The following is a 19,541-nucleotide window of genomic DNA, read 5'->3' as shown; positions in this document are numbered from 1 at the left end:
GCCGAGGGCCACGCACCATCCGGAGACGCTCCAGATCCAGGGGGCACTCCAGGTCCAGAGGTGCTCCAGGTCCCAAGGCAGATCCCGGCCGAGAGGGCGCTCCCAATCCAGGGGGCGCTCGACTTCTGAACCCAGAGGCAGCGGGACGAGCCGGGTGCAGTTCCTGGAGGACCACCACCCAGGAGGCAGACCGACGACAACCGGCACAACATGGGCCCACCGCCTGAGGGCAACCAGCCCAAACAATGTAACCGGGGCGCGACAACGGGGCATGTGAGCAATGACAGGCTGGCTAAGCTAGAAATCGAAAACGCGTATATGCGAACCGTGATTCACAACCTCATGAGAGAAGTAGCGGAGCTTAGCAGGGGCAATACGGATAGGGTGACCGTCTAGCCTACATCCCAACCACGACCGATCAGTAGCGAAGCAGATGATGAAATCGATAGCAAGAGGCCCACCAAACGCCGGGCTCTCAATGGCGAACAAGAATCGACGGTGATCGGGCGCGTTCGCTCCGAGATCCGCGAGATGCTGAGTGCGCTCATTGACAGTGTCAAGCAGCTAACAGAGTCGGTAGCCGGCATGTAATCCAATATCGCTCGTCTGGAAACCAATATAGCCAACTTACAAACTAACACGAAAAGTCTCCAAACCAACATGGCGGCTATGGAAGAAAGATACAACCAACGCTGCAAAAAGATTGAGGCGTTCCTAGGCAATGTGGTGGCCCTGCACAAGCACCCCGAGCGACTAGCTTCTCCGGGATGGAGACCAGTCAACCAACGGACCGAGTAATGACAGGTACTCACGCCAGCATGGAGAGAGCTCCTCATGATGGCAGGACCCACTACTGACGTCACATTATGGCAGTGTAACTGTCGAGGACTGGGAGGCAAGGCACAAACGCTACAGCAGTACCTCAGGACACACGAAAGGAAACAGCGTAATTTCGCTACAGGAGACGCTGACCGACCACATTAAAATCCAGGGCTATTGTACCCTGGCCAAGCATTCCTATGGTAGGGGGGGTCACCATTCTGGTACGGGAAAAGCTCACTTTCGTACGGCATGACATCCACATGCCGTCTAATAACATCGAATATCTGATGGTAGAGATAGAAGGCAAGGGGAAACGTAGCAAGCCAACGTTCATCCTCAACGCATACAGCAGCCCAAAACAGCACAGGCAGAGGTTTCGGGCTATCATAACCAAGGCCACGCACCTGGCAGGCAGTAACCCCGTGCTCGTAGCGGGAGACTTTAATGCCCCATATCTGACGTTTGGATACGTACAGAGTACACCTAAGGGCAAACATCCATGGGAAGAGAGCATCGACGCAGTCCTCGAGCTCATAACCGACCCGACACAACCCACGAAACGGGGAACTTCCACCACCAGGGACACCACGCCGGACCTCGCCTTCACCCAGAACAATGCTTGAGCACCGTGGTCTAACACAGGGGTGGACCTGGGCAGCGACCACTACACCACAGCGATGACGGTAGGCTCGCACAGGACCGAGGCAAAATATATTCAAGCTAGCGGACTGGGACAAGTTCAGAGAGCTGAGGACCAGTACGTCCGTGCAGGACGTGGGCGCACCCCTACATGGGTGGATGACGCAACTCCAGACGGATCTCGAGGCAGCAACGCGAACAGTCAACACCGACCTGGAAACTGAGAAGATGGACAGCAGACTCGCCCACACGCTAGCAGCCAAGAAATCGCTACTGCAAAGATGGAAAGGGCAACGCCTTAACATCGAACAACACTGCTACGCACTAGCTGCACACACTAGCAGCACACGGCTACGCACTGGCGGCACTAGATGCACACACTGCACACAGTAGCTACACACTAGCAACACACGTTACAAATTTCATGGAGGAAGGACCTTCAGACTGCCAAGCTGTTCAGCGAGCGTGAGATTTGGGGACTAAACTCCTCACCCGCACGAAAGTTAACGCCTTGATATTCGCATTACACACTTGTAACTGTCCTGGGAGTTTTTATTGGTCGCCTGCATGTGTTGCACCCCTTGCTGAGGCTAACGACGACGTTGAGATGGCCAGGAAACCAGACAACGACGGGTTGAACCCGATTAGGTGCGCAAAAAAAGAACTTCCTCTTAAATAAAGCCGCAGTTTCGCCCGAACAGCGAAGCATCAATTGCGATAGCAAATTAGTAGAGCTATATACGGAGTAAGTATAGTAGTTTTAACGGCTGAATACACTTGGACACATTCGGTTACTAACTGAATTAACAAGCATGGTTGCAGCGCGCACAAGCAAACATGAATAGGTCCCGCTCGACGACCGCCGACAACCGCTGTGAAAACGCTGGCGTGAGCAGCCGCAGTTGCAGCAGCGAGCGAATGTTCGTGCAGTCTATAGCCTAAACGGAAACTGAGCGTCGAACGCACAGCGCATACAAAGCCATGAGCCGGCTGCAGATCGCTGCAGCCGGTCGCCCGCACCGGCTGCAGACGGTGCGGGCGACCGCCAAAGCCGGGCAAAGTACAAGTACGCAGTTGCGGACAGAGCAAAAGCCCAACCCCCCCTCCCCCCCCCCCCGCGTTGCCGTCCCGCTTTCTTGCTTTCGCGTGCGAGACTGAGTCGCCAGTTTCTTTCGCGCCGTTGGTGCCGCAGCACAACGTCGCGCCTCCCCCCCCCCCCTCCCTCCCATATCTCCACGGCCTTTCAAGCAACGGTCGCATTTGCTCTCCGCCGTGCGTTCGTTCTCCGCGAAAGCGCGCGTCGCGCGCTTTCTCTCACACATACAGCATACGGCGCGCGGGGATGATTTTATCGCCCTTGGACTTGATAGTGACCTCACGGCGACGGTAGAAACCCGCTTGAAGTGTGCATATAATTGCTATTGGCATAAAAATAATATTGAGAGATAACTAAATTATTAGCGCTTGCGTTATTCAATTGAACATTCCCAAGTGTGCAAGCATTCGATCCACTGTGCGGTGTAGTGTGAATGTTGATTTGTGTCATATGGGTGAGGTTGAAGCTTACGGCAACGGTGGTTGGTGCCGTCACGACGATAGCACAACGGTAAGTTGCGCAGATGAGCGGATATACCAAAACTAGTCTCTTCCTTTTAAATGAAGTCGCCGTAATCGAAATTACTTCAGTGACACTGGTCTGTATTGCGAAAATATTATGTTTTATTTCAGGTGCAAGGGTGACGAAACTATCAACTTGTTGCAGCTGGTTGATTCGTTGTACAGGTTTGGCAATTTTTGCTAAAAGCCTCTTTGCAATCTGCATGCGGCAAACTTGTTGTATTTTCCTGTACCCATAATGTACATACTCCGGTTCCTGGAGGAGAGAAAAATAGTAGGCATGAAAGAACTTGCGAATTTTATACGACACATGGATGTCACGTTGAAAGAAGGTAATTACACGTACATAACGCTGTCGCTTCTATGCAATAAAAAAAGTAAAGGTCCGCCAAGTATCGACGCTGAAGAAGACATGGTAGACGTGCATGGTGGTGCAAATAATTCGGTGAATAAATGTTGCTTATATCTATCGATTTATTCTCCGTGACTTTCTCGTTCTATTCCTGCCGTATTTCACGTGCATTTACGCAGACCTCGTCTTGTTTATAGTCTTGAAGCTTTCTTTCCTGTGCGTTTGAGGATCTAGAATGCGCAACTCGCCGTTTTATTGCTGCGCTTTCACGCTATAGCGAGGCATAGAGCCTATTAGCCATGAGTGTTAATGCTTCTGCAATACCCACGCCCAAGAGTGGGCCGTCATGCTCGCACTGTCTGTAGCTCTCCGCTTCTCCCTGCTTTTCCAACCCTGCTCTCGTTCATCCCAATGATGATGATCATCAGCATCATTGGCGTCCTCTTTGAAACGAGGTGGTGACAAATAGTCACCTAGCCTGCTTGATTTAATCAGGTATGCTAAACGTGTTTTTCACTCTGGCATTTTTGTGTACATCCCCTGAATCTTTCTGTTGCCTCACAGCTTCCATATCTACCTTCATACCCGGTCGTATTAATCTCTTCCAGGCTTTCTTTCAACCAATACTTCAAACGTCTCTTGCTAATCTCTAGTGCTGACCAGTTGATGTTTGCGCTCACTTTAAAGCAAAGGGGGTTTGGGTGGTGTGCGCGACCCGTGGTTCTCGCCGGGGTAATCCCTTCGCATTCCATTAGGATGTGCTGAGTGGACTCCGGATTTTCACTGCAGCATGCTCATACGTCATCTTGTTGCGAGTATTTGCTCCGGTATGTTGTTGTCCTTAGCCAACCAGCTCTAGCAAGGCACCGCCCTTTGCGGTGTCCTACAGGTTTTCCCTTATAATCTCTTCTACACATTTTTGTAATTATCCATGGTATATTTACAGCGAAGCTGTCTATGGCAAGGCCATGGCGTCCGCGCGGAAAAACTATCGTCATCTGCAATGGCTTAAGCGTCGTCGTCTTCTTCCGCACTGGCTCCGTTGCCGCTCATCATTCCAGCGTAGAATTTCACTTCTTTCACTTCTCTTTTAGGGGCGAAGCTCCTTATAGCGGCACCCGTTCGTCCCCGTCGTCGTCGTAGTAGTAGTAGTGAAAAATCTGAGAAAAATGAGAAAAAAAAATTCCGAAGTTGTGTCCGTAGCGCGGAATCGAACCAAGGACCCCTCGATTCCGAGCGCGCGGCGTTAGCCCACTACGCCACGAAGCGGACATGGACACACGCACCACGATGGCAATAAATACCCAACATTAACGAAAGGCCGCGTTTCTAGCGCGTTTCTAACGCGTTTGTGCTAGCGCGTTACGGCCCGTGTAAGAAGCTGGTGTAAGACGCTGTGGCCTCTCCGCCTTACCTTCAACGCGTTTCGAACGCGCTGCCCAAAGCGGTGGCAAGTCAAGTTCAAGTCGAGGAGCGTTTATGCATACGGGGGGTATACTCTCTCGGCAGTCATGTGATGGCGTCGGCAAACGCGGTGCACGTTCCGGCATGTGTAAATGGCTGCGTAAGACGCTGTGGCCGCTCCCCCTTACTAGAGAGTACTGCACGTTTCTAACGCGTTTGTGCTAGCATCCCCTTAAGCGGGAGATCCGATGATTCCCTCCGGAGCTTCGCCCACTCATCATCATTCACCCCGTGGATATGCTGTGAACTTTTTGTCGTCGTAATGGGCAGGCCCCGTTTACGGTGGTATGAGCCATTGGTTATGGGGGTATGAGCCATTCATTATCTCATGTGATGGATAGATTTAATAACAGAGATGACACGCGAATGTATGTGCGTACCTATCGTCACGATAACCACCGATCAGGACAATAAGTATTTTCGTACCTGTGTGTCTGTCATCGTAATGGGTAGGTGGTGGTGAAAAAAATTTAATGGTCGTACACAAAGTACCAGGAGGTACGCTTGGGATGACCCTGAAGACGCCGCCCTTAAAACACAAGGTGGAGTCCCTAGTACGGGACTCCAGTGGTGGTAAACGCCGCCCGGGCGCGCTCAACTAGGGCCTTTTGGGCCCGCAGGCTCGCGTTGATGGAATATGAGAGAGTGAGAGAGAAATAGAATAGAGCAAAGGCAGGGAGGTTAACCAGACGGCCGTCCGGTTTACTATCCTGCACTGGGGGAAGGGGGCATAGAGATGAAGAGAAACAGACAGGAGATAGAGAGAGCACAGTTTCCCGCACATTTGAAGCATCGCACGGTCTACACACGGTCACCAAGACTTGTCAACTTAAAGGGATACGGACACAAAATCTGAAAATTTTACAAAATGCTGAAAATGAATCCTCAGTGTGTGATTACACCGAAAAGAAGTAGTCATTTAGCTCATTTTTGCGCCGATGGCTTTATTTTGGGCGTTTTTGTGAGCGCGCTCCCCGCCGCCCGACCCGTAAGAGTTGGAAGGTGTGACATCACGACACCCTCGTCGGATAGCCAGCAGGACGGCCACGGTCATTTGAAGCGTGCCGACGCCACCATCGCGAGCATAGATTCGAGTTCTGCTGCATCTACCAGCGACGAGTACGCGTCTGAAGACGAGGACCATTCCAACTTGCAAGAAATATTACCGCTTACGGTCACGAGCCTTCCGCGTCAAGCGACGAAGAGCAGGCGGCCGTAGAAGTGCCAGTAAGTTTTTCGAGAACCGTAGCGCGAAGATTTCTCTCTGCACCAGATAATTGTGCAAGAATTATTTGTCATTTCCTCTGTAAACTTGCTTTTTCAAGAGCGCGCGCCGGCGAGGCAGCTGTGGGATACTTCAGCACTGCGTCGATAACTGAATAGTAGTTTTTGCCGTCGGCGTGAGTAACTGCTGTTAGGTATCAGTACCTCCGAGACTCTCACGTCCACTTCGCGAGCCGATCGACAGATGACAGCACCTGTCTGGCCTTCTGCCCAGTCTGACCTCGTGAGTCGCGCTCGCTAGCCTTGTGTTGTTTTATTATGCTTTGTCAACATTTTTAAAGACATTACTGCCTTCGTGCCCAGTCTCGGGCATTTCACCCCAGCCTCGCCCTCACACTGCTTAAGAAGGCTGCAAGTGAACGAAAACAGTATCGACATCTTTTTGCCTCCTCTTTTTCCAACGCGCCGCTGATCATTTCTGCCTTGCGTTTTCGTGAGAAGACCGATGGCACGGCGTCAGGCTTTAAGCATTGCCTTTTGAGCGGCATGCCGAGGCTTTTCAGCATAGCCGGGCTGGTCCCATAATCATCGTCGACGAAGTGGTCCGCGCAAATGAAGTCATTTTAGAGGTCTCCAGGCTGTGCGTGATGACTGACAGGCAGGTGTCCAAAGTTTACGCACCTCGTCGTCTCTGGGAAACGTGTGCGACGGCGTGTCACGACCGACGATGCTGTTATAACAGCAATGCCTGGGCATTTCCTTCCGCCGCGACGAACGTGTCAATACTGAGCGACGACCGCGGGAAGGCGCATGTAACACGCAGCACCTGCGTGGAGCGCCGACGGGGATAAATATTTCGGACGGACCATGTGCGAAGATCGTCGAAAGGGGTTGAACAAACGCTGCAAGGACCGACACTCCCGGAAACACTGCGACGGCTGTGGCCGACCTTGGCCGCGCGCGCGGGCGCGGGTGGGTGTTATGACGTCAAATTTCAGCTTCTGCCGGCGGCCGCGTGGAGGCAAGGTGCAACAGAAAATCGCAAAAAAGATGTTTCTCGCTCTTTTTTTCAAAGCAGCTTGTATTCGTCATTTTCAACAGTTCAACTTTTGTTCCGACGCAAAAATCCACCCGCCAACTTTTGTGTCCGTATCCCTTTAAAGTAGTGCAACAACGCTTTGGTGGCTTTCTGTGCCATCGACGCATACGACCATGGACCAAGGATATTCATTTCCGAAAATGGTCTAGAGTCCAGCCGGTTCAATGCTGTCCGGAGAGCTTCACGTTCGACGTAGAACTGGGGACAGAGACATAAGAAGTGTTCAGTCGTTTCTCTGCTTCCACTAGAGTCGCACATGGGCTGATCCCCCCTTCCAATGCGGAACGCGTAGAACTTTGTAAATGCCACCCCGAGCCAGAGGCAGCCCAATACTGTGGCCTCTGAGCGGGAAATGTTTAATGGCACTTGTAGCTTCAAGGGTGGGACAATGTTGTGAAGATGACACTTCGGGAGGTGAAGAGAAGAGCAATATTTTTGTGATGGGGGTATGAGCCATTGCTTAAGGGGGTGTGAACCATTCATTGTCCGACGTGAGGGACATATTTAATAAGAGAGGTGATATGCGAATATGTGTGCGTACCTGTCGACACGAGGATGCCCGATCAGAACAATAAATATTTCGTAGGTTTGTTTAAAATTCCGTCACTTCTTTGTCGTGCGCTAAACAGATTCGCTGGTCATACACCTGCACAGAGTGGAATGGCTTATGATTTTTGTAGCGTTAGCTACACTGGCCTAGCCAAGCCCGTTTCGCGCGGCACATCAAGAGCCGTGCTGCGCATGCGCGAGAATCAGTGATGTCACACGGCTTGCGCTCCGGAGCCACCGGAGCCGGCACCTCTCGCGCACTCCGCCGCCGTCGCGCGCGACTCACCGCCGCCAGTCTGCGCATTCCACAGGAGTGACGTCGTAGCCGTGGTAGACGCACTGGCGCCGGCGCGCGCTCGCTGTGCAGTCGCCGTCTGACACTGCGCTGGAGCCGCTGCGCTTCTGACTGGCGTTTGCCAGTGTGGTACAGCCATGGAGAAGGAGAGCGCAAATGCTGCTCAACAGCGCAGAAGAACGGAGAAGCTTGACTCATCGGATCCCGAAGTAGTTGCCTGGCAATTAGCGGTTGAGCGTAGGAGACAACCAGGAAAGCTAAGAATAATCAGCTGAGCCTTTGCTAACGCTACGTATATCCTGGCATAGCCGAGCTAAGCCACTGCAACTTTTTTTGTTTCTCTTCTCTGCATCCAATTCACTGTCTCTGTTTCTCTCACTTTCTTTCCGATCACTCCTGGTTGTCTATTTACATTTTCAATTACCCCATGCTTGGTTGCTAACTCCCGTGACCTCTACCTCCATTCTGCGTCCACGCTCTTCAGGTACAGATAATTGTGCACTTTAGCCACCCATTTTTTCTTCATCCACGCTCCTGAGTCCTTCTTCAAAACTAATTTTGCTCTGCGCTTCTCTGACTTCAAAGGAGTCCCAACCCATGTCACCGTGCATTGCCTCATTTGTGGTTTAGCTGTGGCCTCCCAATGCCAACCGGTCGACCGATCATTGGTTGACTTCCAACCCCAACAAGATACCCAATTTAAAGCACAGAATGGCATTTCCGAACATAAGCGCTGGTACCATTACTGCTTTACACATTCCACGCACCAGCTCATATTTGTTGCGGCCTGAAAGTGCTCTATTCTTCAATATAACTGCATTCTGCTTCGATTTTCGTGTTATCTTGGTTGGTGCTTGACTCGGGCACTTCTGGCACTGCGAAATCAGGCACTTCGCGCCATCTGGTGGAGAGCGGGGCAAGTAAGGTTAGATTGCACTTGGCGGCAGCGTGGTAGACGGTGACAGCGACACAGGCACTCAAATCCTTCCCCGTTTACTGGTAACTATTCTCGTTATTGATTATATCCTTAGTTGCAGACTATTTCCATGTGTTCTTGACGTTGAGAGCTATCATTTGACTCTGTGTCATGTTCGTTGCATATATAAAAATAACCAGCTCACCGCTTTTTTTCTGGAAGTGGTTAAAAGAAAGCGAAATATCAGATGCGCCAACCCCATCAGAAGTAAGCTAAGATAGCCTTGTTTTCGAAATAGCGTGCCAGATCAAGAGAAACTAAACGAAAAGATTGTCTACCAAAAATAAAGTAAGCGTTTTTTCTGCCCCCACTTTTGTTCACCTAACCTTCATTTGGCTACAGTGTATGATTAAATATGCGAAAGACGGCAGTAGGCAGGTAGCGTGCTGCATGTTATGTATTTTCCATCAGTTAATATGGCGGAAAACACAATTGCCATATAGTGGATTAGAAACAAGAAAATACACGCATCCTGCATTGCGCTCTGACACTGCATTCTGTCGCTTTTGCGCTGCGCTTCCACAATGGTCGGGAACGTTGTTGATACAACCATATAGTTCCATTTTCTTAAGATTAGCATTCTTTGTGAGCTTCACGCTTATTGCGGTATTTCTATCTGTCTACCTGAAGGTATGTGTCTGTCCTTGGGTAACATCCTTGTCGCGAACTTGGCCGTCTTAGTAGTCAATGACTTAAATGGTAAATCACCGCGCTGTTGTACTAAGGAGGGCTGTAGTACCGTCGGAATGTGAAATCAACCGCCAGAATGTGCCGCTCTTCAATGACCCTCTATCATGCCAACTTAAGTCACCTGGTATGTACCCCTGGATATGAGCCGCTCTTCAATAACTTTTTTCACGCAAACAGGCTGTCTGTCACTGGATTTGTTCCGCTATTGAATGAACCTCTTTGATGCCAATTTAGACCACTGGATGTGTCGGTATGTCTCTAGTGTGGGGCACGCGAGAGTAGTCCATCTGCAGCACAGACCTCATACTTGACACATGACTTGTCGCTACATTGCTTAAGCCTAATCGCCTTTACGTCGACAATCTTTTTGAGACGGGTTCTGCGGAGGTTTTAATGCTATTAGCATTCTTAGGATACTCCGGGCGCTTGGCGGTGTATGGTAGTCTGTGAGCGCCTCCAATCGTCTTCGTGCCAACTTGGGTCACTGGTTATCCATGGTCTAACCACTTCAACACTACTTGCTTGACCAACTAATGTTACTGAACACCTGGCACAGGGCATGTACCGCCCTTCAGCCAACCTCTTTCATGGCAATTTGTGCCTCTGGATATGTAGCAGAGGGTATACGCAGCTCCTCAATGAACCTCGTTTACACCATCTTGGGTCACTGGCTGTGTGCCACTGAATGGGCCTCATTTCAATGGCGAAGCATACCCTTTTTAAAATACCTCCGGTGTACGACGGAAGTGAAGTCGCATCATATATATTCAAACAATCATATCTGAACCTGTTTGTTGAGAATTACGAGACCGGAGCCCACCTTCGCACAGGCCTCATATTTTATGCGTTTCACCAAAATTACCTTGGCCCGCGACATTTCTTTAGATCTAATCGCAGTATCGCCAACATTCATCGTGAGATGGGATATGCCAAATTTGGCTTTGCCACCATATGCACCGTCACTGTGTCATTATGTATTGATTCTGCATGAATCATCATCTGTAGAACAATAGGTAACTTCCTCAAGCGCAAGCGCCGACGTCAGGATGCAAGCTTCTTTGCCAGTTCCTGTGAAAATCACTTGACAGTCGGCGTGCTTAGACTAAGTTTAATATCGAGTGAAGATTTCGCTGGGTTTTATTACACAATGAACCGACCATTGTTAGAAACATACGTGCATGCCTTTGAAAAAGTGCAAGTAAATGAACATAAGAACAAGATGTGAGTAACTGCAAATAATAAATAAGGCAGAATACGAAAGCGTTCAGGTCATAGGTACGGAAATATTTTAGATAATTTCGATTATAACGTCAAATATTCTACATCGCCATTGGGTAAATATAGAGACGCGTTTCTGTGCTCATAAATTTATTTCCGTGTTTCCGTGTGTAGGCGGCAGTTACTCCACAAACAGAGGATAATTAAGACTTATTTTCTTGTTTACCGTTCATTACGTGTTAATAATATTTGAATCAACCAGCCGTCTATTTCCTTAGGCGATAAGGAGATCGAATTCTTCAAAAACACGCACTAGCGGTAGAAAGATTGCGTTGCCTTTCGTGTTTTCTGTTTTTATTGTTATTTATGTTTCTGTTACACACGCGCATTCAGGTTCGCATTTACGCCGTGCTCAATAAAGTTTCAGTTGAGAGTAAGCGCTGTCCGTTTGTGCTTCTCTGTCGTACGTGTTGTTTCTTGCGCTGGAAAAGCCCAATCAAACATAACCTGAAGGTTTCGTTCTGTTTCGGCACAACTCTAATGAGGACATGACTGTTGATGGTCCCATAATTCCTGCTGCAGGTATTTGCTGATGCACCGGTCGGAGCAATGTCTTTGTATCCGTGAAAGACAGTATGGTTTTTCCCTTACAATAGTGGCGTTTCGCAAGCATAATAGAACTGCGGCGCTGAACATAGCCGTCAGGTAAGCAGCACCGAACACCAAGTATAGGCAAGTGTCTGGGATATCTTCTGCTCCTTTGTCAATATTTATTTTGTGGTTATAGCCGACAAGCTTCGTTTGCTTCAGGTTCAAGTGTGAGGTCCTTCCATCATGAGATGTTAACCCTGAAAGGTTGCATGTCGAGCCTTGAGAGTATAAAGTTAAAACCGACATCACTCAATACGAAAGCTACAAGTCGGTAATTAATGCTTTGGAATTCCACAGTGACTGTTACTCAGTCTTGAAGAAAGCATATGTTTCCGTCGTAATTGTGAACCTCAATCAATTTGCTATGTGCATTTCATCTTTTATGATGACAGCTGCATTTACCATTCTGGTGGATGCGACTGCGGCAACTAGAAGATATACGTGTTGTTGATCGATTTTTCTTCAGGTGGGAAGATTGTTGGACCTAAGAATGTAGACAGTGGCGCTCTGACCTGATGGCTTGGACTGCCTGCAAGAAACTTCAGAAAGTTCAGTGCAGGTGGATGTCAAGGACTCCTCGCTGCTGCTGCAGCCTATGCACAAATGCGACCGTTAACTGAAGTCCTGGACTAGAATCTCGGTCGTAGGCCCTCTCTAGAAATGCCGTCGACGACGACGTAATTCAGCACCCCCCCCCCCCCCCCCCTCTGTAAAGTAGATCTGTTTTACTAAACTTGTGACATGGAAGTTGTTGCTAGCACTCCCTGTTTATTCAAAGCACTCGTATGATGAGTGGTACAATAGATGTTTCACAGGAAGTTCAGGTTGAACCTAACCTCCCTTTTCAAAATAGTAGTCCAGTATGCTGTCACGTTGTTGTCTGTAGGAAATGGACTTTTCCAGTTCGGAACACTATTGAAACAAAATGACGCAATCAGAATTGTCTTTCAGTAATCACAATAATCACTGCGATGTATCACAACATGCAGGTCGTACAACTTTCGTGCATCGCCAAAAGTTTAGCGTAGCTGCTGTATCATTTCACTTTCTCTCTACATTGCACTACAATGCTTCTCCAATGAACAAGATGATAGATATAAAGGAATAAAGCAAAGCAATGACAAAGAACCGAGTACGGCCGGTCAATGCAGGTCACGCTACTAGAAGAATGTTAAAAATATAAGCAGTGATGTAATCAACCACTAGGGCAGAATTATTTATTCACTGGGGTACATGCATTCGTCGAATGTCATCAGACTCTGTAACATTTGTCATCCCCATTCTTCCCTCGACAAGCACCATGCACCCCCTCCATCGTCGAGACATTATTGCGTAGACGTATCACACAATGCATCCGCTTGAATTATTTTAATTACGGCCTAGCCACTGTGTAAGGTACACTGGATTAACATAAAAATTGCATGATGCGAAATGTGCGACTTGTGCGATGCAGAAACCTAAACATTGCATTTGGTTAAGTCTTGTAGAACATAAAATAAACACACTTGCACAGATATTGCTCATTTGTACAGCTTCACTAAGGCCTCGCTTGAACAAAGTTGGACCATATGCGTCAGATTGACTTCGTGTTCCGTTCATTTGTATAGCAGTGCGTTCTGTCTGGGTATTCCTTTCGTTCATGCGCATTAATTGTTCATTTCGTAGAAAAAAATGTCACAGTTTCGCCCTAAGGGCGAAGCAGTGAATGCGATAGCAACACAGCAATGTCATACGAAGTAAGGTGAGCGGCTTTGGTAGCAATATGAATTGTAGTAAACATGAGCTGATTAAGTAAGCAGGTGTTCTGCGGCGTAAGTAGACCGACATGAAGAGAGACTCGATGGCCACGAGGAGGCGCGTGTGAAACGGTAGTATTGATGAGAAGCGCTTCCCGTGGGCAGCGCGTGCGAAGGGACACACCTGTAGCGCCGCACTGCCGACCCGGGCAGCATTGCATGTGTAGCGTGCGTTGGAAAATGTGGCCCGACTATTACTAACTGATTGAACAAGCGTGGTGTGAGTGCGCACAAACAAACATGAATAGATCACACTGAATGACTGCAGACAACGACTGTCAAAACGCTGGCAGCAAGCGCCATACGCCGCAGCAACGGGCGAAGGTACGTGCGGTCAATCGCTTCAACGGAAACTGAGTCTGAGCGGCGAATGCACGGCGCATAAAGGTCAGAGCCGTGTGGAGATAAGAGACGGTGCGGACGAGCGACGAGCGCGGTTGTTGGCAGCGTAGAAGTGCGCCCCCCCCCCCCCCCCCTCTCCGCGCTCCCTCCGGCGCTGGCTTCCCGCTTCCTTGCTTGCGCGTGGGTGATTGAGTGCGTTCGCTCTCCGTGATAGCGCGCGTCCCCGCACGCTTCCGCTCAGGCATACGGCGCGCGGCGAAGATTTTATCTATAGGGAACCTCACGTCGACGGCGACGGCGATGGCGACGGCGACGATGACGGCGACGGCAGAAATCCGGTAGAAGTGTCCATATAATTGCGCAATAAAAATTTGAGATAGTGCTCGATTTTGTCTCCTCCCTAGCTCTGTCCTCATCCGCGCGAATAGCGCGTACTTGCAACATCACACCTACTAGACCCCTTCCCCTCCCTCAAGGGTATCTGAGTAAATACGAGACCTCACATAGGCTAAAAAAAAAAAAAAAACGAGAGCCGGTATTGGTGTTCACAGTTTTTCAGGTGCTTATTTTTGGAGATGAACTTAGCAAGACGTGTTCGCTCGTATTAAACTTTAAATGGTTCTGATTTGGCTTCTACTATAGAATGCGGGATTTACTACACTGCGTCTCTGAAACCAGCAACTTCTGTGCATTCTCGAGACGCTTTGTAAATGGTATATATAGTGCCAAGCGAATCATGAAAAGCCATTTACATATTCAACCATATTTTGTGCTATCCTGGCAAAACCGGGAGAAGTCGAAAAAATATCCCGCTGCTCCAAATGACCTAGTATAGCTTTTTTTTATTTGTAAGAAATAGTTTTTTTAATTGCCGGTGGAAAATAGCACAGTTCTAACCATTTACATAATTGCTGAATGGCGCGGCCATTACTTCTACGAGAAATCAAAATGCTTCAATTATACTAGCATAATTACGCGAATTACCTTTTAAGTAATTACACAGTGGCATTTATTTTGTTCTATGAATTGTGGCTAGTAAGATTGCAAGGCATATTCATTTGGAACAACATCTAAAGAGGACACCGGTTTCCAGATAAGCACCTTCAAGCTTGCGATAAAAATTCACAGTTGTTTCATACGAAAAACGCTGTTTTTATGCATTGCAGCACGAAAGGAGCTGGAACGCAAGTAAATTTTGTCGAACACCTTAAAAATTGATATCTCGAAATTGGTGTAGCCCTGAGATATTTTTTCAAGTGGAGACGCCTTGCTAACTCACTGGCTATAATTTGTAGAGTGAAATATTTCACTTAATGTAATTACTTAAAGGTTAATTAGTTTAATTGCGGTAGTTATTAAATCAAGCATATTGATTTATTCTCGGAGCAATGGCCACCTGATCGTGTTGTTCAGCTGAAGGGTTAGAATTGGGCTGACAGTCAATTTTTAAAAAGTTTCTGCAGCAAAAAATGACATCTGCTATTACCAGCCTTATTTAATGGCTTTCAATCATGCATGTGTAAGGGTCATGACTAGAGCCTTCTGTTATCGTGTATTTAGAAACACAGGTTTAAACATGAACACGAATACGATGATCTGAGCAGCTGAATTTTAGGTTGTTCGCCACAACCATATGTTGACTTCTTGTCGCTATTACGTGGTCGCTATGTATGCCGCTACTTATATTACAATACATCTGTATAATATAGTATGCTAGGTGACAAAAAATTGACCCCTCGTGTCGTCTTAATCTAGTTTGAATTGGCGTGATTAAGAGCCTAAATAAAAACATAACAAGCAAAGCATGCTGCAGGAGGAAATTAACAGCTTGTAAAGTAGGTTACAAATATACCTTGCCGCATAGACCTGGGACAAATAAACTCACCTCTTGTTGAACTGATTACTGCACAGTTCTCGTCTGCGTAGTGAATACGGTAGTTACCCTCAATCACCGTTTTAAGTGGAGGTGTTCCTGCAAAGAAACAAAGAGAGAAAGCAGTAAAGTTTAAAAAAAAATCTTCCTTGGTAGCAGTTAGCACAATCTTAAAAAAATATTCAAATTTGTGTGGCAAAAGTAAGTGAGTGTTACACGTTTTAAAACGTGATGGCGAAAGCCTGTCAGCTGTCGAAGAAGACGACGACGTACACGCGAGCAGTGACACAAGCCGAGGGGCAGTATGGGAACGCTGGCATGATCAGCGAAATCGGAGCTGCAGCTGTGGAAGAAAGACGATGACTAACTTCTTCTAACCTACTTCTTCGCCTTCTCGATTCAATTTGCTTGGAACGCTACATCTGCAAGGCCGGTTTCCATCATACCTAACATTAAATCGAAATATATTCGCAAGTGCAACCACTTGAAAATTCTCTTGGGGCCCCTTGTACAGATGAGCTACATTTGCACCGCAGTTTCGCGATCGTTGGGATGAATATAAAAACTCGTAAATGGAAATATTGAATGTAGCAATTTTCTTGACAGAACCGTACTTCCATGTGTGAGTCTTGAAGCTGAGTGCTTAGGCTTATAAATGTTAATCGTAATAATCTGCCGATATTTTTTCAGGGATATTGAATTCGCGCTAACAGAAGCTCAATACTTTTGCAATAGACGCAATGTACGATTAAGCTTGGTTATACAGCAACAAGGTTAACTATCGCCACTGCAAATTCGCAAGTAGAAATGTGGCAATCGGAGAGATAGAATGGCCAGAAAATATAGTATGGGAGGAAGCGCGGAAGGTAGATGACGCATGGAGTTAGACAAGTCTAATTCCTAGTTTATCTGGAATAAGTCAATAAAGTGGTACCACCCAAAGTGGTTTGTGGAATCAGGCCCATGGCTTAAGATATTGTCAAGTTGTGTGGATGGTAATGGAGTTTCTGTTTAATAATGCAGCTGGTTAAAAGTAAAAAATGCAAAGGGGACCAATAAAGGCAATGAGTACAAATGTCCATTTTATGAAAACTTGAGGGAGAAAGAAAGAGATTGCTCAAATGTAAATTATAGAATAAAGATTTCTTCTAAACAAATTAAACACATGCCTAACAGTGACGAATATAAATGAGAAACTAAGCATTGGTTATTGGGTAAATAACTTTGGGATCACTCTCTAAAAATCTCGTGTAGCGTGCAAGGTCGTCAGTCAGGCTCCAGCGTCATGTCCAGCGTCATCAAAGACAGCACTTCTGCAAGTTATTCAAAATTATTTATGGACCACACCAAGCCGAAGGCTGCAGACACTCCTGTGGTGCCATAGCTTGCTTGGTACATCGGAGATAATAGTATAAAATTTAGAGGCCACACATCTGACACAATTTTAGCTCTCTCATCAGAGAGAGAGAGAAAAGACGTGAAAGGCACAAAGGTTCACCACAATTATTGTCTTATTGGCTACTCAGGACATAGCGATGGGTAAGGGCAGAAAAGATGAGAAAGAAAGCGAAGAAGAATCAAACGTCTGTCGGTACACTAGACATTTTCGATCATTCCCGATATTTCAAAAAAAAGTACACAGCAGTGATCCAGACACTTATGCCAGTAGTTCTTGCAGGCACAGCAATGACTTCGCTAGCTTAGACCATATGCTCGGGCGTTGCCCCTCGTTGCGAGGCACGGAACAAATCAATGAGGACAAGTGGCTCTCCGCTATCAAGAGCCCCAATGCCGGGGCGAAACTATGGGCTGTCCAGAGGGCTCACGATGCGGCGGTCGGGCATGGCCTGACTGTCCCAACGTGGGAACGGCCCGCTGCGCGCTGAGTCGCGTACCTCAGGACGTTCATTAAAGTTTTACATCCATCCATCCATCCATGCAGCAGCGATTTGAAAGCACTTGGGACCCACGTCGGCAGGTACTGGGGTCCAACCATTCTAGTTTCTGTAGGGGACGGTTGTCAGTTTTGTCGATGATCATGCTGAGGACTTTCCTTTGTGCAGTGAAAGGACGATAATCAAACAGAAGGTGCGCCTAACGCCTTCTTGCACCCAGAAACTTCGCATTCTGGACTATTGACCATTTGGATGTAGCAGGAGTAGGCACTAGTTATGGTACTCCAATCCAAAAATTAGAAATTTGTTTTCTACCTCCGTTGCAAGCAGTGCGAAAGGCATGGCTTTAAATGATGATCCAAGGAACGAAAGTGCAGGTTTGTTATGTCTGCGTTATTTCACTGGCACAAGGTAAGGTAGCGTGCAATGGCACGGAGCTTTCCTGCTGCATGTGTCCTTGACATCAGGATAGCAACGTATTTGCGACTGTCGTGGGCCGGTCGAGCGGATGCATCTTCTTGGTAATTTGTGAAGGTACCACAGTGACGTGGGAGCCATTGAAAAACGATGTCATGTCCTTTCTCAAGTGCCCCGATGGTAAAGTTCTCTTGTGCCCGCTACAAATAACTCGTGGTGTGAACGCCGTAATGCAAAGACCAAACCAATGATGGCTGCCTACGAATTGGGGTTTCCTAATTGATGAATCAAATTTCTGTATGCCTTGCTGCAAGTTCGGCAACCATCGGTGATGTTAAACGTGATGTCTGGAATTTTACCACAATAGATTTTGGTAGGACAAAGACAGGAACTGCTGAAATGGAGTGCATTACCGATCCACACAGTCAATATGTAAGCAGTCAATTTGGACTTTGCACAGTGGCAATAGTGTTGCCTACTTCAATGCTGCTCACGTCCAGCTTTCAGGAACACTGGCTAAGCAACGTTGCTGCCACTACTGGATCCCCCGGTTTCTATGGGACGAGCTCATTTTTCGGTTGTAAAAATCGTAGAGGAGAAAATTCAATAAAGTCAGCAGAAAGGCCTATTATAGGAGTTGTACCGCGCTTAACAAATGCAGCAGTATTACCATCGTGGTTTAACAATTTGTTACAACGTGTGAAGTTTAAACACCGATATCCTATCGAACTTACCGAAATGACGCCTTGTTTTTCAGAATGAAAAGGGTCCGTGTGAAGAAAAAAAGACGTTAACCTCGAAATTGCCCGGAGATGCAAGTAGTATGGAAGAAGATTTCATTGCAACCTGTCATCATGTCTTCGCGCGAAGAAAGACCCGTTCCAAAATGACGTTCTTTGCAACGCAGTCGCGCCTTTGACCGTAGTATCTTGATAATACACATCGTTTCATGCTGTGATCATCAGTCGTGCCGCAAGTTTGTGCATAATCTCATCGTCCCGAGTTCGAATCCCGAAATCGTGTTGCGTTACAGCATCACTGAAGATTTAGTTGCTTGCTTTTTCGCTAGAGCGCAGTACTCAAAATATTCGCTGTAGTTTTGGTTTCACTTCTAGAAATAGACCCAGTGAACCCCACATGTTTGAATATTCCTGATCACGAAACTTATTCTGGTGCCTTAGACGTAACGCTATTCCAGCCAGTTTTTTTTTATTCCTATCCCTTGACTTCAAATTGACAGAACCACGGACGCAAGCATCGGGCGGTGACTGGCAGCGTTGTTTGAACAGGCCATTGAAACGCTCTCTCCGTTTATAGAACGTCACTTTTGTTTTCTTTCAAAGGGAATAGCATTGCCTTACATGGCAGGTTTTAGTTATCTAATTGGCTGATTAGAGGCGAGCGGTAAGCAGAAGTAGAGAGGGTTTCGGTGGGGCTGGGCTAGCGTTGGTAAAATAGATAACCTGATGAGAAGGGTGATTGCGGCGTCTACGATTGGTTCACTTCCGCTTGCTTAGCTTTTGGTGCCTGGTAGAAAATTGCGGCGGCGAGCAACGGAAGGTTAAAAATGCAGCCTAAACTCATTCTCAGTAAAACAAATTGGCATAGCCATGTCGTAATGT

The 19,541-nt window shown here is 47.5% G+C and overlaps 1 protein-coding gene across 4 annotated transcripts in view; it reads right to left on the bottom strand.

Annotated features, from left to right (window-relative positions):
- Positions 1-3,164: 3,164 nt before the first annotated feature.
- Positions 3,165-19,541, bottom strand: part of LOC125946854 (uncharacterized) — a 184,956-nt gene continuing 168,579 nt past the window's right edge. For all 4 annotated transcript variants that reach the window (XM_049670946.1, XM_049670945.1, XM_049670944.1 and 1 more), the window contains 2 exons: positions 15,620-15,706; positions 3,165-3,334 (listed from right to left, as the gene is read on the bottom strand). In XM_049670946.1, the coding sequence (XP_049526903.1) occupies positions 3,210-3,334; positions 15,620-15,706 (212 nt within the window). In that variant the 3' untranslated portion in view covers positions 3,165-3,209. The remainder of the gene's footprint in view (positions 3,335-15,619; positions 15,707-19,541) is intronic.

The sequence above is a fragment of the Dermacentor silvarum genome, chromosome 7, assembly GCF_013339745.2.
Source record: "Dermacentor silvarum isolate Dsil-2018 chromosome 7, BIME_Dsil_1.4, whole genome shotgun sequence".
Classification (NCBI taxonomy): Eukaryota; Metazoa; Arthropoda; class Arachnida; order Ixodida; family Ixodidae; genus Dermacentor; species Dermacentor silvarum.
This window is presented reverse-complemented; position numbering and strand designations above follow the sequence as displayed.